At 34.6% G+C, this 23,734-nt stretch overlaps 1 protein-coding gene across 2 annotated transcripts in view; it reads right to left on the bottom strand.

Annotated features, from left to right (window-relative positions):
* LOC133297096 (two pore calcium channel protein 1) overlaps nt 1–22,522 on the bottom strand; it is a 30,553-nt gene extending 8,031 nt beyond the window's left edge. The window contains exons 1-13 of one of the 2 annotated variants that reach the window (XM_061496159.1): nt 22,200–22,522; nt 16,004–16,147; nt 15,776–15,883; nt 14,725–14,820; nt 12,233–12,363; nt 10,413–10,473; nt 9,618–9,784; nt 9,406–9,511; nt 9,140–9,217; nt 5,885–5,946; nt 3,886–3,958; nt 3,716–3,781; nt 3,470–3,610 (exon numbers count right to left, since the gene is read on the bottom strand). In XM_061496159.1, the coding sequence (XP_061352143.1) occupies nt 3,470–3,610; nt 3,716–3,781; nt 3,886–3,958; nt 5,885–5,946; nt 9,140–9,217; nt 9,406–9,511; nt 9,618–9,784; nt 10,413–10,473; nt 12,233–12,363; nt 14,725–14,820; nt 15,776–15,883; nt 16,004–16,147; nt 22,200–22,322 (1,356 nt within the window). In that variant the 5' untranslated portion in view covers nt 22,323–22,522. The remainder of the gene's footprint in view (nt 1–3,469; nt 3,611–3,715; nt 3,782–3,885; nt 3,959–5,884; nt 5,947–9,139; nt 9,218–9,405; nt 9,512–9,617; nt 9,785–10,412; nt 10,474–12,232; nt 12,364–14,724; nt 14,821–15,775; nt 15,884–16,003; nt 16,148–22,199) is intronic. The other variant, XM_061496160.1, reaches the window with a different exon arrangement.
* Nucleotides 22,523–23,734: the final 1,212 nt, after the last annotated feature.

Raw genomic sequence — 23,734 nt, 5'->3', positions numbered from 1 at the left:
CAGAATCAGTAACAGCATACATAAGCTAGGTGTAATAAGATGAAGCCTTTTCACAAAAAAGAAAAAGAAAAAGAAACTATTAACTCTCTGCTATTATACAAACATAGTCTGTCAAAATCATAAGACTAAGGTGCATTTTGTATATCTATTTAAGAGTATCATTATCTTTGATGAACATAATTAGACAAGTTTTCTAAGGTTGTTCAAACCATCAATCAATATAATACTTAGTGTGGAGCTAAAATTTTATAATTCTTTATAGCTTCTACTAAATTTGCCAAACATAATCTGCCTGAATATCACATTTAATTGATAGTGTGGTCAGAAAAGAAGCAAGAGATAAAAGGTTGCCAAAAATTATGGTAAAATGACAGATGCAGTAGTATCACCCATGAAAATACTTCTAAAACCACTCTTTCCTCTCTTTAACAAATTACTTCTTTTCTCCAGAATAAACTTTTTCTTGAACAGACACAACATTTTTTTTTTTTTCCGTAGAAACAGACACAACGTCTTAAGCTTCTTATTCAACGTTTTATCATCACGCACACACAAATGTATATATATATACACGCATACATACACACATATATATATATATATTATGAGGATTGCCAACCTCCACATGATGTGGAGGTTAGTAAACTCCAGATTTATTTTGGAAAAAAAAACATATATTTCTTTTATAAAATTTCTTGCCATTTTGCTCATTTATACTTGTCCTCATTCAATGAAAAAGAGAATAAATAAATTTTATTTTAATGGAAAAAATACTTGTACTCTCTTTTAATGGAAAGAAAATAAACTTTATTACTAGCTCTACTCATTATTATTAATTCTTAATTATTTAACTTATATTAAAATCACTAATGAACTAATGATATTTAATATATATATATATATATATATAATTTATTCAATAAATAAATAAAATTTAAAACAAAGCATATAAAATAATAAAAATATTTTTAATCAACAAATAGATATATCATTTATAGCATATTATTTGACAAATTGATATGTAAAAAAAAAATTCAATTAATATGTAATTTATAAATATAAAAGTTTATTATTATTATCTTTTATTCCAGAATTACCTTTTTATTTTTTATGTTACATTTTTTATTTAATGAATAAATCATATATATTTAATATTATGACATATTTTAATAAAATTCTTAAACTAAAAATTAATAATAATAAACAGAGTAATAAAGTCATATTTTCTCCTAACAAAGCAAGAGTATTCTTTTATTTTAGTAAAAACAAATCTTTTATTTTTTTTCTTCATTGACCGAGTACCTTAACAATATAGACTAAAATGCAATATGTTTAACTTATTTTTAAAAGAAATTTGAGTGTCTTTGTCAAAATGTAAAGCTTATAAACCACCACATGAAAATGTGAAGGTTACATATATCGTTAGATCTCACGGAAGAGTTATACTTACCACCACAAAAGTTTATCACCCTTACAACCAACTTAATTAATCACCGTTAGATCAGAATTAAATCTAATGGCTCACAATCAATCTTTATAATCCTAATTTTTACTCTTCATCCTCTCACCTTCTCTCTAGGACTGAGAACTCTCTCTCCACCCTTTCTCTTTCGCCGTCAAAATTCATTCCAGTGATCACTGATTGGTTTCGCTGATCTCCACTTTCTCATCTTGTTCACAAGATTGTGGGGTTGAAGCCAAAATAATTGAATTTTTAATCCAAGTAATGATTTTTATTCTGGTTTATATGCTTCTACATCAATGAAGGGTTGTCTTATGGCATGATCACTGTCTGTTTCAGGCATAATGAATCAATCCTTGAAAACTGCCTATAAATATCATGAATTGGTTTTGTTGGCTTGATGATACTGGAGATGCTTATCATGTCGCTTCACGAGTGAAAAGCATGGAGAAGAAGAATTTTTCTAATAGGGAAATAGAAAATGGGAATAAACCTGCAATTTTGACAGAGCGCGAGAGACGAATTTATCAAGTCTGTCATGTGCAATTGGAAAACCTAGAGAGAGAATGGAGAGGGTTGTTAGACCTAGAGAGAAGGTAAAAGTGAGAGAGAATGAAAGGGTAAAAAATTAAGATTATAAGGATTGATTGTGAGCCATTAGATTTAATTATGATCCAACAGTGATTAAATTGATTGTAAGGATGATAAACTTTTATGGTGGTAAACTCAAACATGTTCTTTAAATTTGATTCTAAAAACAAAACAAAAAAAATTAATTTTAATTTTTTTTTTACAAAATAGGCCTTATCAAACGGGTTTTATTGTTTTGAAAACCAAAAAACTATTTTTAAAAACGGTATACAAAGAGGGCCTTTCTGAACTCTTGTAACAACAAAAACAAATGGAGACAAAGCCTTATGTGGTCTACGCTCCAGCAACAGATCATTAGTATTAATGCTACTTTAGTATTGTTGTCTAAACAAAAACCTTGACTTCAGAAGAAAATTTAACCTTTCAAAAGAAGTAGTGAGGGTAAAATTATTAGTGGAAGATTTTGGATTAGAAAAATGGAAGAAAGATGCACAGGTAAATAATCCGAGAGATTCCAACAAATAGGAACACAAAAAAGGGTTTGAAAGAGTTTAAAATACCAAGCATAGAAACCAAATCCGAAGCTTCTCGGTCATTAAGATTTCTAAAGATAAGCAACGACCTTGCTTAGCAGCCCATCAGGCTTCTCATGAAAAACGTTGAGCATAAGGACTTATGTTTCATATGACAAGATTAGATCAAACCAAGTGCATTTTATTCAAAGGATGCCTACTATGCTTTAAGACACCAAACTCAACTATTAAGAGAAAAAATAAAAAAAGCATAATATATATTATCTAAAACTACGGTACTGGAGATGAAGAAAGTGTTTGGGTGAAGCTGTAATAACCTTATAGAATTTATAACTACTCTGAAGGCAAATTGAACCTATTAGTTGAAATGTGGATGGCCTGATTGTAGAGAGCCAACATCTCTAACTCCAAAACCAACCATCCACATGAATGATGTACTTTTGTGAGTTATGCTCAGACCACGTACAAATAAATGTTTTATCTGAACTAGTTGACACAAGTGCTCAACAGAAGAAACGTTCCTTAAAATGCTCTTTTCAAGGCAAAATAATGTTGCATGAGTAGAGAATGGCAAAGAAATTCACAATATCCCCATGACCATTAAAGCTGGAAAAAGTAGGATTGATATCAGGCTGTAAGTAGAACAATCAGCCGTTAGAACTACGCCTATATTTAAAGAAGCAGTGCATAATGAATTCATTAAAGACAATTCTTAAATGAATTTTATGACAAATAGCACCTACAAACTACAAAATCATTGACAAATGCAAGTATATCTAGCATATGGTCACATCAAATGAGTCTACAGTTAAAATGAGTTAATTGTTTGGGAAGGCAAACAAAAATATGTGAATGTGTTTTTTCATTTAAAAACATGTCATACCGTTGTCTCAATAATAACAGCAGCCAGATTCAGTATGAGAATGAAGGACACCAGGTACCCAAACATGGGGCTCTTCACGAAGGCTTTCAATCTTTTTGAGGTAGATGAATTGTAGAATGCTAAATACTCTAAGTAAGACAGCTGCAAGCAAATCAGAGAGTATTAAAGATGCTACAAATCTTTTCCTTTTTACAGTACATTTGGATGAACTTCCAAATGCTTTAAATTTGGAGCATTTGAACTTACAGTATCCTCCTTCTGGAATTTTAAAGCAATGGCATTACAAATATCAGCAAATTCATCCTTGTTTATCTGAAAATAAAAAGACGTTTAAGTTACATTAAAACAAGCATTTACACACATAAATATCATTATGTGCATAAAATATAACAAGAACACGTAAGAACAAATATTACCTTTACATCATGACTATCATCCAGCTCATCAAATATCAACTCAAATTCTTCCCTGGAGATTTTTGGCAAAGTCCTAAATAATACATAATTTCCATCAAAAGTTGCGACGAAAAAGATTTTCATCAAAAAAAAATTTCTATCTAAAATATTGAAGAAATAATCTTAGTCAAAATTTTCGACAAAAATATACTTCGTCGAAAGTTTTTGACGGAAAATAAATTCTGTCAAAAATTTTGTTAGTTATCATTTTCGATAAAAAAAATTTCTGTCGAAACTTTGCGACGGAATTGTTTTTCGATCGAAAGTTTCTACAGAATCTATTTTCCATCGAAAATTTCAAACAAAAAAACACAATCCCCGTGAAACCTCAATAGCCATAGGGAACGCGAATTTTCGAGAGAATTTGTTATCCGTCAAAAATTTCGAAAAAAAAAAATCCACGTGAAACCTCATTAGCCAATGAGAACGCAAAAATACTTTTATATATCAATCCATTTCATTCCCAAACTATTTTTTAGAGTTTCAGGAGCAGAGAAGCCGCCCGCATAGAAGAAATACACAAAGGGGAAGAAATCCAGGGTGGCATTGAAGGCACCGTCGGAGGAGAAGCCGAAGGCAATCAAGATGCTACCAAAGGACGGTGGTGCCGCCGCCAACAAGAAGAAGAAAAAGAGAAAGAAGAAGATACTGCACTTCTATAGTTTTTTTTCAAGTTTTTTTTTTGCATGAAGATAAAGCCATAGTTTTTTTTCTTTTTTTCCAAGTTACAGCTGTAGAAATAGGGTCTGGTCGATCCTTTTGTTGGTATAGATATGGTATGGATTGATGATACTGCGCACTTCTGTTGTACGTTTATTTCAGGAATATTTTACTTTTGATTTTTTGACAGAATTTCGATGCAATTCTAGTAAAATTCAGTTGCAAATTGAGACGGAACTTTTCGATCGAAATATTTTCTGTCAAATTTTTTGACGTCGAAATTATAGACGAAAAAAATTTCCATCGAAATTATACATGCAAAAAATTTCAGTCGAAATTTTCGATGAAATTTTTTTTAAGTTTCATTACATATATATTCTATGGGTTTAGTGTGTGTTCTTTAAAAGGACACACACTTAGGTCATTTTAGGAAAGAGGTAGACACAAAAAGGTGGGATCTACACATTTATATTTTTTGTCTTTATTTTTTTTCAATGGGACCCACACCTTTTTGTGTTTATCTTTCACCTAAAATAACCTAAGTGTGTATGTCCTTTTATCCTAAGTGTGTGTCCTTTAAAGGACACACACTTTCCCATATTCTATTATGGCTTTATTTTTTATGGAAAAGTTAAACTTTCGATGGATTATTTTTTGTTGAAATTTATTTTCGTCAAAAATTTCGTCTCCTTTCGACGAAATATATTTCGATGGAAAAATTCTGTCGAAAATTCCATCAAAAAATGTTTTCCATGAACTTTTTATCGTTTGCAACGGAAAATTTCCGTCGAAAATATGGTATTTTCTAGCATGGAGGGATGGTGGTGCTTCGTGGTGGATGGATCTTGATAGCTATTTGTGGTGTGTAAGGGACTAAGGGCATATAAGTAATTTTCTATATTTACCCTCCCATACCCTCCAAATTGGGGTAACTTTGATTTTAAGGGTGAAAAGAGTTTTGGAGGGTTTTACAAAAATTTCCAATTCCCTTTCCCTATTTTTTAAACTCACAAACAAGGGAAAAGCATAAGGAAAACTTTCCCCTTCCCTCCCTTCCCCTCCTAAGAGTGACTCCCAAACACACCCTTAGAGGAAAATGAGCAAAGATCATATAAGGGTGAGTCACGAAAAACTGGGAAATATTCAATTAAAGAGATTGATTATTCTCATCTACAAATATATATAAATCTTCACATATACCAAAAATATTATCCTTTTTTCCAAAATCATTTTGAGCAAGCAACAAACTAATAATATGATAAATCTGAAAGCACAATGAACATGAGAAATAAAGTAATACCTGTACTTGTTCAACTCCTCAAAGAGCCTAATGCATTGATTTTTGTTAAGAGATCCAACATTCTGCGATCACGAAACAGAATCTTGAACAGCTTTAGAATAAGTACTAACAAGTTGCATTCAGTCGCAAAAGAAACTAGGGGTGTGTAGGGATCGAATTAAATTGAATTTTTTGAAAAACCGAACCGAATTGGTTTAAACAGTTCGGTTCAGTTCAAAACTGGTTCGGCTCGGTTCGAAAATGGTTCGGTTTGGTTGGAAACGATTCGGAACCGGTTCGGGTCAACCCTATTCTGAAAAGAAATTTTTTTTTAAAGAAATAAAGTAATAAAAATCAGTTCGATTTGGTTCAAAGACGGTTCGGTTCTAAAACTGTGCGGTTCTTGAGCTGGTGTTAAAAACCAGTTCGGTTCATGAACTGGTTCTTTAAAAACCGGTTCGATTCATAAAATGATTTTTAAAAACCGGTTATTTTAAGTCAGTTCAGTTCGGTTCATGGTTCGGTTCAGTTTTTTGATTATTTTGAACATCCCTAAAAGAAACCTATACCAAAGCATAAGAATCAAGAGATATAGTCATAATTTCTTAACAACAGAAGACCCCATAAAGAACAATTACATCCTCACACCATAGAAATAACTTTTCGTTTAGAATAACGTTATTATTGACACTACACAGTAGCACAGCCCCTTTTAATACTTTATATTGAGTACTATAAGCATTCAAGCACACACAATCAATTTAATACTAGGGATATCTAGATAGTAGCATCAACAGCATCTAAACAACTATCATTTTAATAAACTGTGTTCATGCAAAAACAATTCATCGGCCTGTTCTTAACAATTTATAATTATAGGTTGATTGGTTCTTCGACCAAAAGAAAATGTCGATGCCAGCCTAATTCTAATCACTCATCATACAAAATATCCTGACTTCTGAGACAAAAAACATAATGTGTCCTTAAAATGTTTAATCTCTTGAATCAACAAAAGAAAAAATTATTTACTCCATTTATTATTTATATTTTATAAGGGATAGGTTATCCTGCCTACTCTTATTTTGCCTACCTCTTTCAACACCGTTAGATTACAATCTCATCCAATGATAGAGATTTACGATATAAAATCAACCTTTTTACCCTTTTCTCTCTCCCACTTCCCCTCACCCTTTCTCTCTCCCCCCTTTTTCTCTCCTCTCCTTTTTTCTTCCTCTCTGCGGCATCAGAATACTGAAACGATTTTGCAGTTTATGTACACCAAAGCAATTCTGAAGGGCATCAAGTTTCGCTAATTCAATCACCCTTTACTTGTAATTGACAATCTGTTGCTAATTGAATTTTTATAAAATATTATGTTATATACAAAATAAGGATCAGATTCATGGCTTCATCCCATATCATTGCTTTTTGTGAGCGTATGAATTAATAGAACTTAACAATTATGAATAAATATATATTGATATGTTTCAATTATGAACCAGGATCATCCAATTTATCCAAAAAAACAGATCGTCCAAATCCAGATTCGAGGTTCCAAACCATTCTTAGTCATTCATACCCCCAATCTAATTTATCGTGTTGCCTTTTGATTTTGAATCTGTCAATTACAAGTGTATCAAGAAGGATGATTGCAATTTTCAAAAAAAAAAAAAAAGAGAAAAGAAGGATGATTGTTATAGCCGAGGAAGAGAGAAAGGGGAGGAGAGAGAAAGGGTGAGGAAGGAGAGAGGAAGGGGTAAAAAGGTTGATTTTATATCGTAAATCTCTATCATTGGATGAGATTGTAATCTAACGGTGTTGAGAGAAGTAGACAAAATAAGAGTAAGCAGAATAACCTATCTCATTTTATAATCTAAACCAGGTTTCACTCCTTTAAACAACAACAAATCCCAAGTTTTAAATCATTTTAAAATTTCTCTCAAGTTATATATTCAGAATTAAATTGGGCAAAACTCAGTTTATACTTATAGGTTGATTGGTTCTATGAGAAGCAGAAAAAAGTTGATGCCAACTTAATTCTCATCACTCATCAGACAAAATATCCTGACTACTAAGACAAAAAAAAAAAAAAACAATGTTTCCTCAAAATGTTTAATCTCTCTAATCGACAAAAGAAAAAAATTATTTACACATTTTATTCTTTATATTTTATAATCTAAACCAGAATTCACTCCTAAACAACAACAAATCTAAAAGGTCCCAAGTTTTGAATCATTTTAAAGTCTCTCTCAAGTTATATATTCTGAATAGAAAAGGGCAGAAATCAAATAAATGCCTCTAATTTTCATGTCATTTAAGATGAAACTATTAATACAGTTATCAGTTTACAAGTTGTCCTCCATCTCAAGTTTTTATTTGGAATATGGAATCTGTCCACCTAGCAAGAGCATTTTAAAGAAGTTGAAACCACCGTGCCTCCAACTCTTTCAAGCTATTGGCTAACACCGTACTTACCCCATGGTTAATAAGTTCTCAACACAACTAACACACCAAGAATTATTGATCTTATGAACCCCAACATGGAAGTAGCAATTTTACTTTCATGCAATGTTTAAAAGATTTTTATGACTTGTAAGTCAGGAAAATACCATTGATAGTGTATCTATACCCTAACATACATTAAGAGGCTGTAGATGCCTTCAAAAAAGAGAAACATCCTGAAGTCTTCTGTTTTATCAGCTATTACAAATAAGAAATATCATCTTTGAACTCTGATGAGCTCACTTCCAATCTTCCTAAAGATCCAGTGAGTTCTAATTATGTCGTCAATTGTTATCAATGGTCTCATTTGAGTTCATAGTTGTCAGTATTTTCTCTGTTAATTTTTATACCCTCCCTGACACATTTATCAATTATTAACTATTCTCAATGCACAATTTGATCCTTCTCAACAGAAAGGTTTGAACATTATGTTATTCTAATTAAAGAAAAAGGTTAATCATAATTTTACAAATCTTCTTCTATACTCCCGTGAATTTATTTTGTACATATATAATATTGTCTTCTCTTTTAAACATTTTAACGTGAGTAAAACAAATTTTCTTCTGGATACCAAAAAATATTGAAAGAAAAACACCCAGAAGAAAGAAGTGAAAAAATAAAAAATAAAAAAATTCCACATTCATATAGCTACCACTAATCACATCACATATCAAAATCAAAAAAAGAAAGAGAAAATGAAACATGTTTGACATCAGCAGGGCAGCTGTGTCTGACAGTGGAACTGCAAACTAGAACATGGAAAATCACACTTACATTTGTATCTAAGAGAACAAAAGCTTTCTCCAACATAGTTCTTCTCATACGATCCATCTCAAAAACTTGTTTGACAAGCTACAACAAAAGAATATTCAAGCACTGTTATCATTTGTTTTAATATCCATTCTAGAGTTATAATATACAATCAAAATTCGTCTACAGCATTCCAGGTTACGTAGCTAAATAGGAAAAGATCAACACATATCCAATAGTTTCAACTATCAGGTTTTAATAAAGAAAATTAATGGTACTGAAAAAATTACCTGACTCTTGAAACTCTCATAAACAACGGCAAGGACCAAATTTGTAACAAAGTAAACCCCCACCAGCACAAAGAGAATGAAAAAAATGCAATACCAGCGCGAAGCCCTTAAAAGCCAAAAAATGGTAAGGATTGATGATTGATGATATCTCAAATTGAAAGGACAAAGTCGTCTACCCAGGCAGATTCAAACGGTAAAATTCAAACTCTTACTTGTATGCGGGAACCCAAACATCTGGATTATTGGATGTGGTAAATAAAATAAACATCTGGCACAACGTAGTACCATAGGAAGTGAATACTGTTTTCCCCTGTATTGTATCTTCAAACATCACGTAAGCCACCCAACTGGCAAAAAGAAGAAACAGAAGCCCCAAAGCCTGCAAATGAAGAGCATTAGAGAGTACACAATGTCCAGTAAGAGAGTGAAACAATTTGAAATAATCCAAATGTAGCATTCAAGTGAAACTGTTACGATCTTATTTGCAAGGTATGAGACTTGGAGTCCCACATTGGTTGTATGGGCAACTAATATGGGTTTATAAGGCCTTGGGCACTCCCACCTTTTGAGCTAGCTTTTGAGGTGGTGCACCTCAAGGTTCTTATCAAATAGTATCAGATCCTTCCACTATGCCTCCCGGTTGCAATCGAGCGACGCGGGTGGTGACGCCGGCATTGCAGTGTTCACCCGGGACTAGTAAAAGACTAGCGCAAAGCCAGCCCGCGTGGGCGCCCGAGCTGCGGAACGTGGTGGAATGTTACGATCCTATTTGCAAGGTATGGGACCTGGAATCCCACATTGGTTGTATGGGCAACTAATGTGGGGTTTATAAGGAGGCCTTGGGCACTCCCACCCTTTGAGCTAGCTTTTAGGGTGGTGCACCTCAAGGTTCTTATCGGAAACCCAGTAGATTTTAAATATATAATGACATCCTCATTATTGAAAAAGTTTCAAACAAGAAAAGCAAAGAGGAAGGCCAAGGAGAAACAGTATGAAAGTGAGCAAACCAAGATGTTTAAGTATGTGAAGAGCATTCCAGCCAAGATGACGATGGTTTCTCGAAGCTCCCTGACATTAAAGTCAAATGTAGAATTAGGCTATCTAAAGAAGGAGGTTATACAGGACTTTTCCTTAGGCTGAATAACAAATATACATGAATTTCACAATGTAAGACATATGACTCATGAACCATGATAAGTAACATAAAGTAATAAATTATTAAACGTTAATGTAGAGAACCAAATCAACCTAAAGCTTAATCTGCCACCTCATGTGATAGCCCTTAAGCATTGAAGCATGTACAAAGACATGACAAGCCCAATTTATCCTAAAATTATAAAATAATTCAAATGATAGAGGTAATGAGGATTGAATTGTTGATCCCTAGGTCATGGAAATTGTTAGCAACCCAGAAACAGATTACAAGTTGTCAGAGAGATGATAAGAACAGACAAAGGAATAGGGAAATAATAAGAAAGTTCTCCTTCCAAGAGTTTTTCCTTAATACAGCCCCTTTCCACAGCAGAGATAACGCTTAGTTCCCAAATGATAACAAATTCCAATGCAACGTATCAATACCATCTCCATGGAGTTCAACCTTGTCCTTAAGGTTGAAATCTGATTGCTGATAGTCTGCGCATCCATCCCTCAAGTAGCCTCCTCTGGTGGCTTAGAATGCCCTTAATGAGAGCTTGGGCCAGCCTTTCTCCTTGCCAAAAATCTTATGAACTCCAGCATGTACCAAAATGGACTTCACAATTGAAACAACACAATATATCCCCAAAATATTGGCTCGAAATATTTCTCCCGGAGAACATAAGAAGATTTAACTCGCGACCAAATATAGCAACAGTGGACTCCAAACACTCAAAAGATAGCCGAAGCAAGAATCATAAAACTCATGATCTATGCAATAATATCTTCCCCAAACATTTCGATAAACCCAGCATATGCATAGATTATTGAAACTATGGCACCCTTATTAAGGGTAATGTACTTAAGAAATCGGTTGGCTGCGAGAAATCTTGAAGTCCCGATAAACAGAGATACCTAAATCTTGGATTATCTGTACTTTCCCTCTGGTATGCTTACTATGCAATGGCTCGAATTTGGTCCAGTAGCAGAAGAGGGTTGCCGGAATGGGAGCTGATGATCCCAATGCAGAAGCTTCCGGCTGAACTAGATGAAACTTGAGTAGCTGTCCCTAGCATCGCTTTAACGGTTGCCCCCACTTCCTTCACAAAGTGACTCTGGGTAGCGCATTTTTCCCTACCACTAGGAGGAACTTGGTGCTGGATTCCCTCTGTCTAAAAATTTAATTAAGAGAGTATATTTTAATTATTTCATAATTTATTACATATAAGTATTGTATTACAACATTAAAAAATTTTGTATCATTGTATTTCATTACAACATTCCCGAAAATTTAAAAGTGCATCACTTATTTTACAACATTAGAAAATTTTGGATCCTCCCGTTCTGCATTGTATTTTATTACAACATTTCCGAAAATTTTGAAGTGCATCACTAATTCTAGAGGAGTCAAGTCCCTCGTATCTTTTAATATTTCATAATTTGCTTCGTTATTTAATTAGAGTTGAATCTACTATTTATATAAATAATAGTTTGTGCATTATGCTTTTATGCTTTGTAACACATATTTCAACTAATATCATTTCAAATTATTTTACCTCTACTTTTTTTCTTCCATACTTGAAGCAGCAGAACAATGATTACAAAATTTTCAAGCACAGGTCCAAAAGGTATAATCTGCAATAGTATGTTTACTCCAACGTAAAATTTAAAATAAAGATTGGTCAAGCAATACCTAATATTCAAAACGAAAAGAACAACCCTGATATATGGTGCAATTCTGAATGGTAGAAAATCAAAGGCCAGCGGAGACATAAAAAGAGCATAAACCAGCATATCAGCAACGAGAACTAATAAACAGAAGACCTGGAAATACCAACAAATCAATTTATTAGTAGATTAAAGTATACATGAAATAATGGATTTTAAAACTAAGGATAAATGAGATTGATATGCTTTCTCCCTCCTCCATATTGACCAAATGCCCCATTTTTATAAAACTACCAATCTAAAATATTTTAAAAACTATTTACACATTTATTCTATTTGACCAAAGTTGACTGTGTAGGCCTCCTTAAAAATTTAAACTTTACTTCTGGCGTGATTTGTCCTTAGATCAAAGTTAATTGCATGGCCCCACTGAAAACCAAAGGGAGCATGCCACATGTAAAGTACGAGTTTCAGGCAAGACCCACACAATCAACTTTGATCCATATGAGATAAATTAGTAAATAGTTTCTATAGATAGACGGATTAATAATTTTTTCTTTTTTTTAATATAAGGGCACTTTGTTCAACCAGCCGATATAATGTCCGTATTCTGTGGGCATGTACATAGTGTCACACACAAAATCAAAATTTAATGCAAGAAAAATTTGTATCATAACACAATCGGGGGAAGGAAGCAAGCATTGCAGAATACCAGTAGCTCGTTCTTATTAGTTGTTAGTCATTATGATATAATTGTTGTAACATCCCAAATTTAAGTAGAAAAAACCATATCAATAGTAATTATTGTGGTAGGTTTTAGTTTGCTTAATATACACACACTATGTATTTACACTCGTCTCCACTATTAATGTCATAACCAATTAAACTACTGTTATGGAGGAAATTAATTCACTTTTCCTTGGGAGTCTTTCTTACATAGAAATTATTTTCCAAAACAATAAATTTAACCTTCATAATGTAAAATTATTCCCAACTAGTTTGGGATAAAGATGATGTTTAATGTGAAACTATTATCTCTCATCTTGTTTTAGATACAAGACGAAAGAGGGTTTAGGCCTTGCTAATTTGGTGTCCAAAAGTGTTGTTTTAGTTTGTAACCACATATGACATTTCCCCTTCGAATCAGAGGCGTCTACCTTGTGGCATAAAGTTATAAAGAGCAAGTATAGTTAGCACCAAAATGGATTGGATGCTGTTAGAATAAATGGGTGTTTGAGGGTTTATCTTAAGGATGGGTTGGGCTAGTTTATGTACTTACCCTTATTCTTCATAAAAACACATATAAAGGAGGCAAGTTCGTCAAGTTAGTTAATCCCATTTGCGATTCTTCCTCTCCTCCTCTCTTGATACTATGCCACAGAAAGAACACTTCAACTCACTTGAGTCCCTAAAAATTTCTCTCTCTGGGATATAGTTCCTTTAGGCCTTTGATTTCTCATTTCTCTAAAGGTGGGAATGGTTCTTGGCTTAGATTCCATGAAGATATTTGGGTGATGCTATCCACTTTTCAAAGGCTTTTTCTCACACCATCATCATCTACCTTCCCTTCACTGAACCCCCATTCAAAAATTCAACGGTACTCAAGGTTCCAACGCTTCCTTAAACTTCCATTCAGGAACCTTAATGATACAAAAACTTTTCAACTAGATCTCTTTTATTCGTGCTTGATTCTTCTTATTTTTCTTCCAACTTTAACAGGAGAATTTGGAATCTGGACTCCTCTGGAATGTATTATGGTAAATTTAACTCCAATGTTGAACCCCATTCTTTAAATTGAGAAAAATTTCTTCCCGATAAACAAATTTGGGCATAAAAAAACCCTTCCAGTAGGGCATTGTGTTGGGCAAGGTTTATCTAGGTACAATATTTTGATTGCGCAATTTTACAAATTGAGAAATTATGCATAACTAAGTCATAAAATTGTGGAAGTAGGGAACCATTGACAAAGATGTTTTAATATATATAAATTATATCAACATAAAAAAATTATTATATTACGCATAAGGTATTGAATTAAACTAAAAAGTTTAATAATTGATCCTTAAGTTTCAAAAAAATTATGTCTCAAAACATTATGTAACATTTGGTCAAGCCAAGCCAGCTAACCAGACTAAAATCTACAATCTAATTTTTCAGAACCTGGACCCCACCCAATTGGTTTTGGCCGAGGTTAGGTTGGGCATTGAGCAACCCTACGGCCCCTACCTTTGGGAGGTCGAGTCCGTTGTTCAAAGTTGCTCCTAAGGAAGAGCTTTGTAAACATGTAGGTAGAGTTTGGTAAACATGTTAGAAAGGGGCAAAACATTACATATGGATTTTATTCTGTATATGTTTATTTTAAAATTAGATTAAAATATAGTACATTTAATTCCACTAAGAAGGATGGAAACCAAGGAGAACAGAATACAACAGTTGATGTGTGGATTTTCAGAACTAATAAAGCCTTATAGTTTCCTACTAAATTAAATGCATTAGTAGCATCTTGAAACAGCATACCTTCAATTGATTAATAGCTCGTTTCCAATATATACCGGACCCTTCGTATGATATTGGGAAGAAAGTATGTATGATAAGTAAAATAAGAATTATTCCCTGTATTACACAGAAAAAAAGGTTATGTAAGACAAAATACTACATAAATAGTCTAGAAATGAATACAAGGACACTTCAACAACCCCACAGATCAAGCAAGATACCCATACCATAAGGAATTGGTCCAATTCCTTATGGTATAAGCCACTCACAGTATTTTTTTTTAATAAAGAACAAAATCTTATTAGAAAGAAAACATAGAAGGTACATCTGAAGGGAGGATAAAAAAATCCTCCTTAAAAGAGAAGAAATAAACGACACAACAAGTCAAATTGGCGAAAAATGTAAAAACGTTTTTGCAGGTCTCTAATAGAAATGCCATTAAATGATTACGAGTAAAGCACCAAAGAAAAAAGACACACCCAGTAGATATGCATAAATGACAAAAGAAAACCATCAAAGCAACCAAGTGAGGATAATTTGGATTCTACACTTTATCACTCCAAAACACAAGCTTACGCAACTCTTCCAAAAGCTTAAGGTATAGATGAACGGTTTTATATTTAAATTATATTTGTCACTCACTTATTTCACAATATTTATTAAAAGATTATTAGAAGAATAGGGGCGGCAAGGATTTAATTCCAAGCCACTTGTTCATAGAGGCTCTAAAACCAGGTCAGACAATTAATTCAACCCAAAAAGCTTTAGCTTTTAGGTGAAGCCATGAATGGTTTTATATTTATATTATATTTCTAACACTTAATAATTACACTCACCAAAAATATCCAGAATGAGACATCCAGTAAATAAGATAATGACACAGACAGTCAGACAGGTACTTTTAGCTGTTTCACTTAAATTTCAAAATGTAGGTGAATAACAAACTCAATTTCAATTCGGGAATGACTCCAATATACCAAACGTAATCACCATTTTCAAAGTGACTACAACTAAAAAGTTTGTCAGCAATTTATCCAATAAAAAGAGAGTGTCTGAAGTGCTGCACTCTTACCTCATAAATAAGACATTCTGCAGCAGTTAGATATGGCAACTGTCCCAAAAAGAAATACTCTCTATCGTTGCAAGAATGTGTGCTATTTCTTTCACACCATAAAGGTTTCTGTACCAAGTCATTCACAGTATGAAATATCTTCTTTCTATTGCATTTTCATTTTCTTTAGCCTAAAAGCCTCAAATACAATTAACAGGAACTAAAGTTCAAGAGAAGCTTACTACTAACCTCAAAGAAATTCAGGACTATCAAAGCAAAATAACCAAGAGACCAGATGAGATTGCATTTAGTGAATATAAAATAAAATCTTGCATAACTTTGAAAGCTTGATGAGTCAAGAATTTGCACAGGGAGACCAACACCATCTTCAGCCTGCGTAATACATTTCCAACCAGAATGACAAGTAATTAACTGACCCGCATTGAAACGTATCAATAATGTAAGGGGAAAGATAGTAAAATATATATGTCAAATAAAAAAAATTAACCAGAAAACATCAATACCCAGGGAAATATTTTGTTCGTTTGTTTTTTCTAATTTTACTTTATCTACTTTCTCCTAGGTACACACTCAAAAAGGCTGTCAAAATACACATGATCAGATAAGAAAAACAACAGACGCAGAATCAGAAAAAAAAAAAAAAAAACTAATAGCAAGTTTAATGTAATGCAAGTTTCTTTTTGAAAGTCAGTGCACAGTTCTAAATGAAAGGGCAAGAAAAGATAGTGTTCTAGCTCGTAAAAACAAGAAGGAACAAGTTTTAAAAAACAATGCATTGTTGGAGTATTCAAACGAATGTTAAATAAATGAAATTATTCATGCTTGAATCAAACAGAAAGTGAAGAGGAATTAGAACCACTGTGATCCTTTTCTAACTAATTTATAACGGAAAATTAACAAAAGGAAACTCTTGATAAAATATTTAACATGAAGGCAAAATAGCCACATTTTTCCACAGAATTGCCATATTTTATTCAAGAGTTCCTTTTTAGTAATTTTTTTTAAAAAAGGGAAAAATCTAACTAAAAATGGAATTTCCAATACAAATTGTTATATAAAATACTGTTTCACCTTATCAATTTACGATTAAAAATGGAGTGAAATAGCTGTTGAGAAATGATCCAAAATATAGTAACTGTTTCAGCTATAATTTAGGAAAATCTAATATGCCATCACTCTGTCAGTTAGGATTGTTTATATGCATTCCTGATTTTTCTCTTCCTGTATTTGCACGTTAGTTTCACTCTCAATTAGTGGGAGTTGGTTTTCTTTTCAGTTATGTAAAATGCCTATTTAAAGGCTGTATTTGTTATTCAATAAAATGTGGCAGAGTATTTTATTCAACACTGTGTTTGTTTTTGCCATCGTCTATTTTATTTCTGTTAAGTTCCAACAATTGGTAATCAGAGCAAGGTTCGTTTTTCAACCGGGCGTCTGATAGAGTGAGTGAAACACGTGAGGAAAGACAAGTGAAACATCTAAAGTTCCATGCAATGGCAACAAGTGGGTCCTCAGCTTCGCAGCCGCTCATTCCTGTGTTCAATGGCGACAAATACCACTTCTGGAGTGTCAAAATGAAGACATTATTCAAATCACAAGATCTTTGGGAGCTTGTTGAGGAAGGTGTGCCCGAACCAGATGAAGCTGCTAGATTGAGAGAGAATAAGAAGAAGGATGCAAAAGCACTTTTCTTTCTTCAACAAGGTGTTCATGATGATATCTTTCCTAGGATCATGGGGGCAACCACCTCTAAGGCAGCATGGCAGATCCTACAGAAGGAGTTTCAAGGTGATAGCAAAGTCATTGCAGTCAAATTGCAGATGCTCAGACGTGAATTTGAGACTGCAATGATGAGGAGAAATGAATCAGTTCAAGATTTCCTTTCGAGAGTTTCAGCATTAGTGAGTCAAATGCGTATTTATGGTGAACAGTGTAGTGATCAAACTGTTGTGGCTAAGGTGCTAAGGAGTTTAATACCTCAATATGATCACGTGGTAGCAGCTATTGAGGAGTCAAAGGATCTTACTACTTTTACCTTTGATGAGTTAATGGGTTCGTTGCAAGCCCATGAAGCAAGAATTAATCGACCCACTGAACAAGATGTGGAGAAGGCATTTCACATAAAGGGGATGTCTTCAACGACACAAGGGTTCATGCGTGGTGGTGAAACAACTTGGAGAGGAGGAAGAAGTGCAGGTCGAGGACGTGGAAGAGGTCGAGGCCAAGGTGTTCAATGCTTCAATTGCAGGGGCTATGGTCATATCCAAGCAAACTGCAGGTCAAGAAAGAATCAGGCAAATTACATAGAGGAAGCTGAAAATGAAGAGGAAGGAGATGATGATCACAAGTTGTTCATGGCAATCGTGGAAGAGGACTTGGATAAACAAAATATTTGGTTCTTGGACAGCGGGTGCTCAAACCACATGACATGTATCAAAACCCTGTTTGAAGAGTTGGATGAAAGCTACAAGAAAGAAGTAAGACTTGGTGACAACAAACGAATTCAGGTTGAAGGAAAAGGCACGGTTGCAATACAAAACAACAATGGTAAAATGAACTATCTTTGCAACGTATTCTTTGTCCCATGTTTGTCTCAAAATTTGTTAAGTGTTGGACAATTGATTGCAAGTGGATATATGGTGGTGTTTGGTGATTCTGCATGTCTAATTAGAAGCAAGAAAACAGGTGACGAAGTGATAAAAGCTAGCATGACTAAGAACAAATTGTTTCCTGTGGACTTTTCCAATTTGGAAAGCTGTGTGATGATAGCAAAAGAAGATGAAGAAACAAGGCTATGGCACAAGAGATATGGACATCTCAATTTCAAAAGCTTAAAGCTGCTGCAGCAAAAAGAAATGGTGAGAGGAATTCCAAAGCTAGAAACATTGGATGTTTGTGAAGCTTGCATCTATGGAAAGCAAAGTAAGAAATATTTTCCCACAGAGAAGGCATGGAGGGCATCAAGCAATCTAGAACTGATCCATGCAGATCTGTGTGGACCAATGAAGGCAGAAACATTTGGTGGAAGTCGTTTTTTTATGCTCTTAACAGATGATCATAGTAGAATGAGTTGGGTGCATTTCCTGCAAAACAAAGCTGAAGCACTTGAAGTCTTCAAAAAATTTAAACTCCTAGTTGAAAAGCAAAGTGGCCAGCATGTCAAGGTGGTGAGAACAGATCGAGGGGGAGAATTTACTTCACATGCATTCAACTCTTTCTGTGAAGAACATGGCATTCATCGAGAACTTACAGCACCATACACCCCAGAACAAAATGGTGTAGCGGAGAGGAAAAATTGCACTGTGGTAGAGATGGCACGAAGCATGATTCAAAAAAAGGGGCTGCCAACAAAATTTTGGGGAGAAGCAGTTGCCACAGCAGTATATCTCTTAAATATTTCACCAACAAAAGCAGTTCCGAATCAGACCCCATATGAAGTATGGACTGGAGTAAAACCTGGGGTAAGTCACTTAAAAGTTTTTGGCTATATTGCTTATACTTTAATTGCTTCACAAATTCGCAGCAAACTAGATAGAAAAGCCATAAAGTGTGTATTTGTTGGATACTCAACTAGTTCCAAAGCCTATAGGTTGTACAATCCCACGAGTGGGAAGATTATTATTAGTAGAAATGTAATTTTTAATGAGGAAAGAGGATGGACGTGGAAAGAAGACAGCAAAGGAGGAATCCAACTTGAAGAATTAGCAATAGAAGAAGAGCAATCTAATGATGAAGAAAAGCAAAATGATGGTGAGAATTTACTCCAAACTCCACCCAACACTCCAGGAAGCTCTAATGTATCCACACCAGCAACTACTCCAACAAGTAGTGAAACAGTCACTGATTCATCTGACGAGGTGGGGCCACAAGGTTACAGACCCTTAACAGATATTTATGAGGCAACACAAGCCTTGTTTGATAGCTGATCCCAATTGCTTTGAGGAAGCAATCACAAAAACTGAATGGAAGAAGGCTATGGAGGAAGAATTAAAGGCAATAGAAAAGAATGAAACATGGGAGCTGGTGGATTTTCCCAACAGTAAGAAGGCAATTGGAGTAAAATGGATATTCAGAACCAAGTATAATGCAGATGGGAGCATACAAAAGCACAAAACAAGGCTGGTGGCAAAGGGCTATGCACAACAATATGGAGTTGATTATGAAGATACATTTTCTCCCGTTGCTCGATTTGAAACAGTAAGAAACTTCTTAGCTCTTGCTGCACAATTAAATTGGAATGTGTATCAATTTGATGTCAAATCAGCCTTCCTCAATGGTGAGCTAGAGGAAGAAGTCTATGTAATGCAGCCTACTGGATTTGTAGTTCAAAATAAGGAAGAAAAGGTGTACAGGCTAAAGAAAGCTCTCTATGGGTTGAAACAAGCCCCTAGAGCATGGTATGGAAAAATCAACTCCTACTTCATTGATAATGGATTCAGCAGAAGCAAAAGTGAGCCTACACTCTATATTAAGAAGGAAGGTAAAGATACCCTGTTTGTAAGTCTTTATGTTGATGATATGATTTACATGGGCTCATCATTTGTCATTATTAGAAAATTTCAATCAAGCATGAAAAAGGAGTTTGAAATGTCAGATTTGGGTTTATTGCATTATTTCCTTGGAATAGAAGTGAAGCAGGCTGAAAATGGTATTTTTATCTCTCAAAGGAAGATGCAACAGATTTATTGAAAAGGTTCCATATGATGGGGTGCAAAACAGCTGCTACACCAATGAATACAAATGAGAAATTGTTGCTGAATGATGGTACTGAAGAAGCTAATGTACAACAATACAGAAGCTTGGTAGGTGGTCTTATTTATTTAACTCACACTAGACCTGACATCTCTTACTCTGTTGGAGTAATATCCAGGTTTATGCATACTCCTACAAAGCATCATTATGGAGCAGCAAAAAGAATTCTGAGATATGTAGCAGGAACTCTAGATTTTGGAATATGGTATAAGCAGGTGAAACAATGCAATCTGGTTGGATATACGGACAGTGACTGGGCAGGATGTATGGAAGATCGTAGAAGCACTACTGGGTATGCATTCTATTTTGGATCTGGTGTCATTTCATGGAGTTCAAAAAAACAAGCCACTGTCGCATTATCCTCTTCAGAAGCTGAGTTTATTGCAGCAACTGCAACAGCATGTCAAGGAATTTGGCTAACCAGAATACTAGAAGATCTTGGACAGAAGCAAAGAGAAGCAACTCAAATTTTTTGTGATAATAAAGCAACAATAGCTATGACCAAGAATCCTGTGTTTCATGGCAGGACCAAGCATATTGATATAAGGGCACATTTTATTAGAGACCTGGTTGCTAAAGAGAAGATAAACTTGCAATATTGCAGTAGTGAAGAACAAATTGATGATATCCTCACAAAACCACTTGCACGAAGCAGACATGAGCAATTGAGGAATTTACTTGGTGTGTGTGATTTTGGATCAAAGGGGAGTGTTGAGAAATGATCCAAAATATAGTAACTGTTTCAGCTATAATTTAGGAAAATCTAATCTGCCATCACTCTGTCAGTTAGGATTGTTTATATGCATTCCTGATTTTTCTCTTCCTGTATTTGCACGTTAGTTTCACTCTCAATTAGTGGGAGTTGGTTTTCTTTTCAGTTATGTAAAATGCCTATTTAAAGGCTGTATTTGTTATTCAATAAAATGTGGCAGAGTATTTTATTCAACACTGTGTTTGTTTTTGCCATCGTGTATTTTATTTCTGTTAAGTTCCAACAATAGCTTTCCTCCACTTAATTGCAGCTGTTAAGAAGAGAACTGGAAAACTACTTCAACATCTACCCTTGAACGAAAGCAAACTTCCACATTACTCTCACTTTTTATCATCCTTTCCATTTTCACATCTCCTACTTCTATTTTGCTCTTCCAAATCAAAAATCCTTTCCATTTCTGCATCTCTCGCTTTACAAAAATAACAACAACAACAACGATGTTGACTTCAACATACAGAACCACTTCCCTTATAATTCAGATTTTTCACATTTGTCTAACGCTGAAGAAATTAAGAGAAGAATACTAAAAACAAAGCGCATTTCAACTTCAAAAGTACGATTAACAACGTCGTCAGAACAGATTCAGTTGATGATTCTTAAGATACCTTAGATAATGAGTTTGTGATTGGAATTTAGACTTGGATTTCATTAGTAAAGTACAGGACCAAATCATTTTGCTGACAAGATCTAGCAATTAATATTCAATAATCGATTCTAATACAAACAACACAATGCCTGATACAAAACTAGCTTGTAATTGCAAAGCTATCTAACAGCTCAACTAAAGCATAATAATCAACGCTTTGCAAAAGACAAAAATAAAAAATAGAACCGAAGAGACACTCTGAGTTCACTCTAACTTTGGAAAAAGAGAAAGAAAGGAAAATGAATTGAACGAACCAGATCGATGAGTGCAGCGGCTTTCTCGTAGTTGGAGCCGTAGGTGATAGCATCGGTGCGACCACGTATCCCCCGCGAACGGTACCTCTGGTCACTACTTTCACCTTTCAGCAGAGGCTCCATCTTAGAGAGAGAGAGAGAGAGAAAGAGAGTGAGGTGGCGAAAAAAACACTAGTGGTTACTGTATCAGTGTATCATTAAGGAGGTGAAGGCTATGAGATCACGCTTCGCACGCGGTGTTACTAGAGAAAGAGAGAGTGGGAAACGCGATTGTTACGTAATCAAATAACGACCGACATGAGTTGAAAGAATGGCCCAGTGAAATAATCACGGTATGGAAGTGAAACGAAGACACTTCAATTCCCTCGACGGCTTTTTATTTTTTTGTCATTTAAAAGAAATAAAAAAAGTATTAAGTTGTTATTATTTAATTAAATAATTAGAAAATTAATTCATAATTTCTAATATTATATATCAGTTGATCAATTATTCCACTAATTTAATTCGAATAGAGTAAATGTATATCTGTATCAAAACTCTTCGGCTTTTTGACCCTTATGCCCCTTAATTAATAATTAATTACCAAATTGCCCCTCATTCAAAACTATTTCGAAAATTTACCCTCCCCAACAAACATAACACCAATCTGCCCCTGTTTGACCGTTGACCACGAAGCCTACCCGGGTACACCATTATCTACCCGGGTAAATTTTGAAACTTTTTATCTACCCGAGTATGTAGGGATGTACCCGGGTAGAGTTCTTGAATCTGGGAAAATGTTTGAATTATTTACCCGGGTACGTAGCAGTGTACCCGGGTAAATCGCGACGGTAGGGTTTTAAAATACCCCAGCAGCCCCATTCGAAAACCCACAAAAGGGGTACCCGAGTAGAGCTGCTGGAGGAGTGTCATCTTGAGCGATTTCAGGCATAATCTTGCACTAATTCGTCTTGTTTGTGATCATCATTCGCGGACCTTGCAACCTCTCTGCCTTCTACCGATTGAAATCGATCAAAGGTGCATTTTTTTTTCAGTTTTTTCAATTATGTTATGATTTCTGTTCTGATTCATTGTTTTCGTTTATATCATTTGATTGTGTCCGAATTATTTTATCAATTTGTATGTCATACGCTTACCCTAACCCTGAATCTAACCCTAACCCTAACCCTAACCCTAACCCTAACCCTAACATGTATCTAATTTCTGATTTTGGTTATTTTTTCAGTTTAATAGTGTGACACAATGACCTCTCGACGCGTTTCAAAGCTGCCAGTGACCCATTCCGAGAGAAGAACCAAGAGTCGTCACGATGGGTCGTCATCCTCTCAGCCCCAGGCTGCTTCGAGTCAGGCTCCGGACTTGACGTTCGGATATTTGTTTGAGGATGACATTCCTTCACACGAGAAGTTCGTGAAGTTTTTCATGACCCGGAAGATCTGCGAACCGAAATCACTGGATTCGGCATTCTTCAACCTAGAGCGTTTTGACATCGTGCCGCTTCTTGAGCAGACACATTTACTTCACCTGGCGGAGAT

The sequence above is a fragment of the Gastrolobium bilobum genome, unplaced genomic scaffold (genome assembly GCF_033153095.1).
Source record: "Gastrolobium bilobum isolate Gb01-03AN ecotype WA unplaced genomic scaffold, APGP_CSIRO_Gbil_v1 utg44712, whole genome shotgun sequence".
NCBI lineage: Eukaryota > Viridiplantae > Streptophyta > Magnoliopsida > Fabales > Fabaceae > Gastrolobium > Gastrolobium bilobum.
This window is presented reverse-complemented; position numbering and strand designations above follow the sequence as displayed.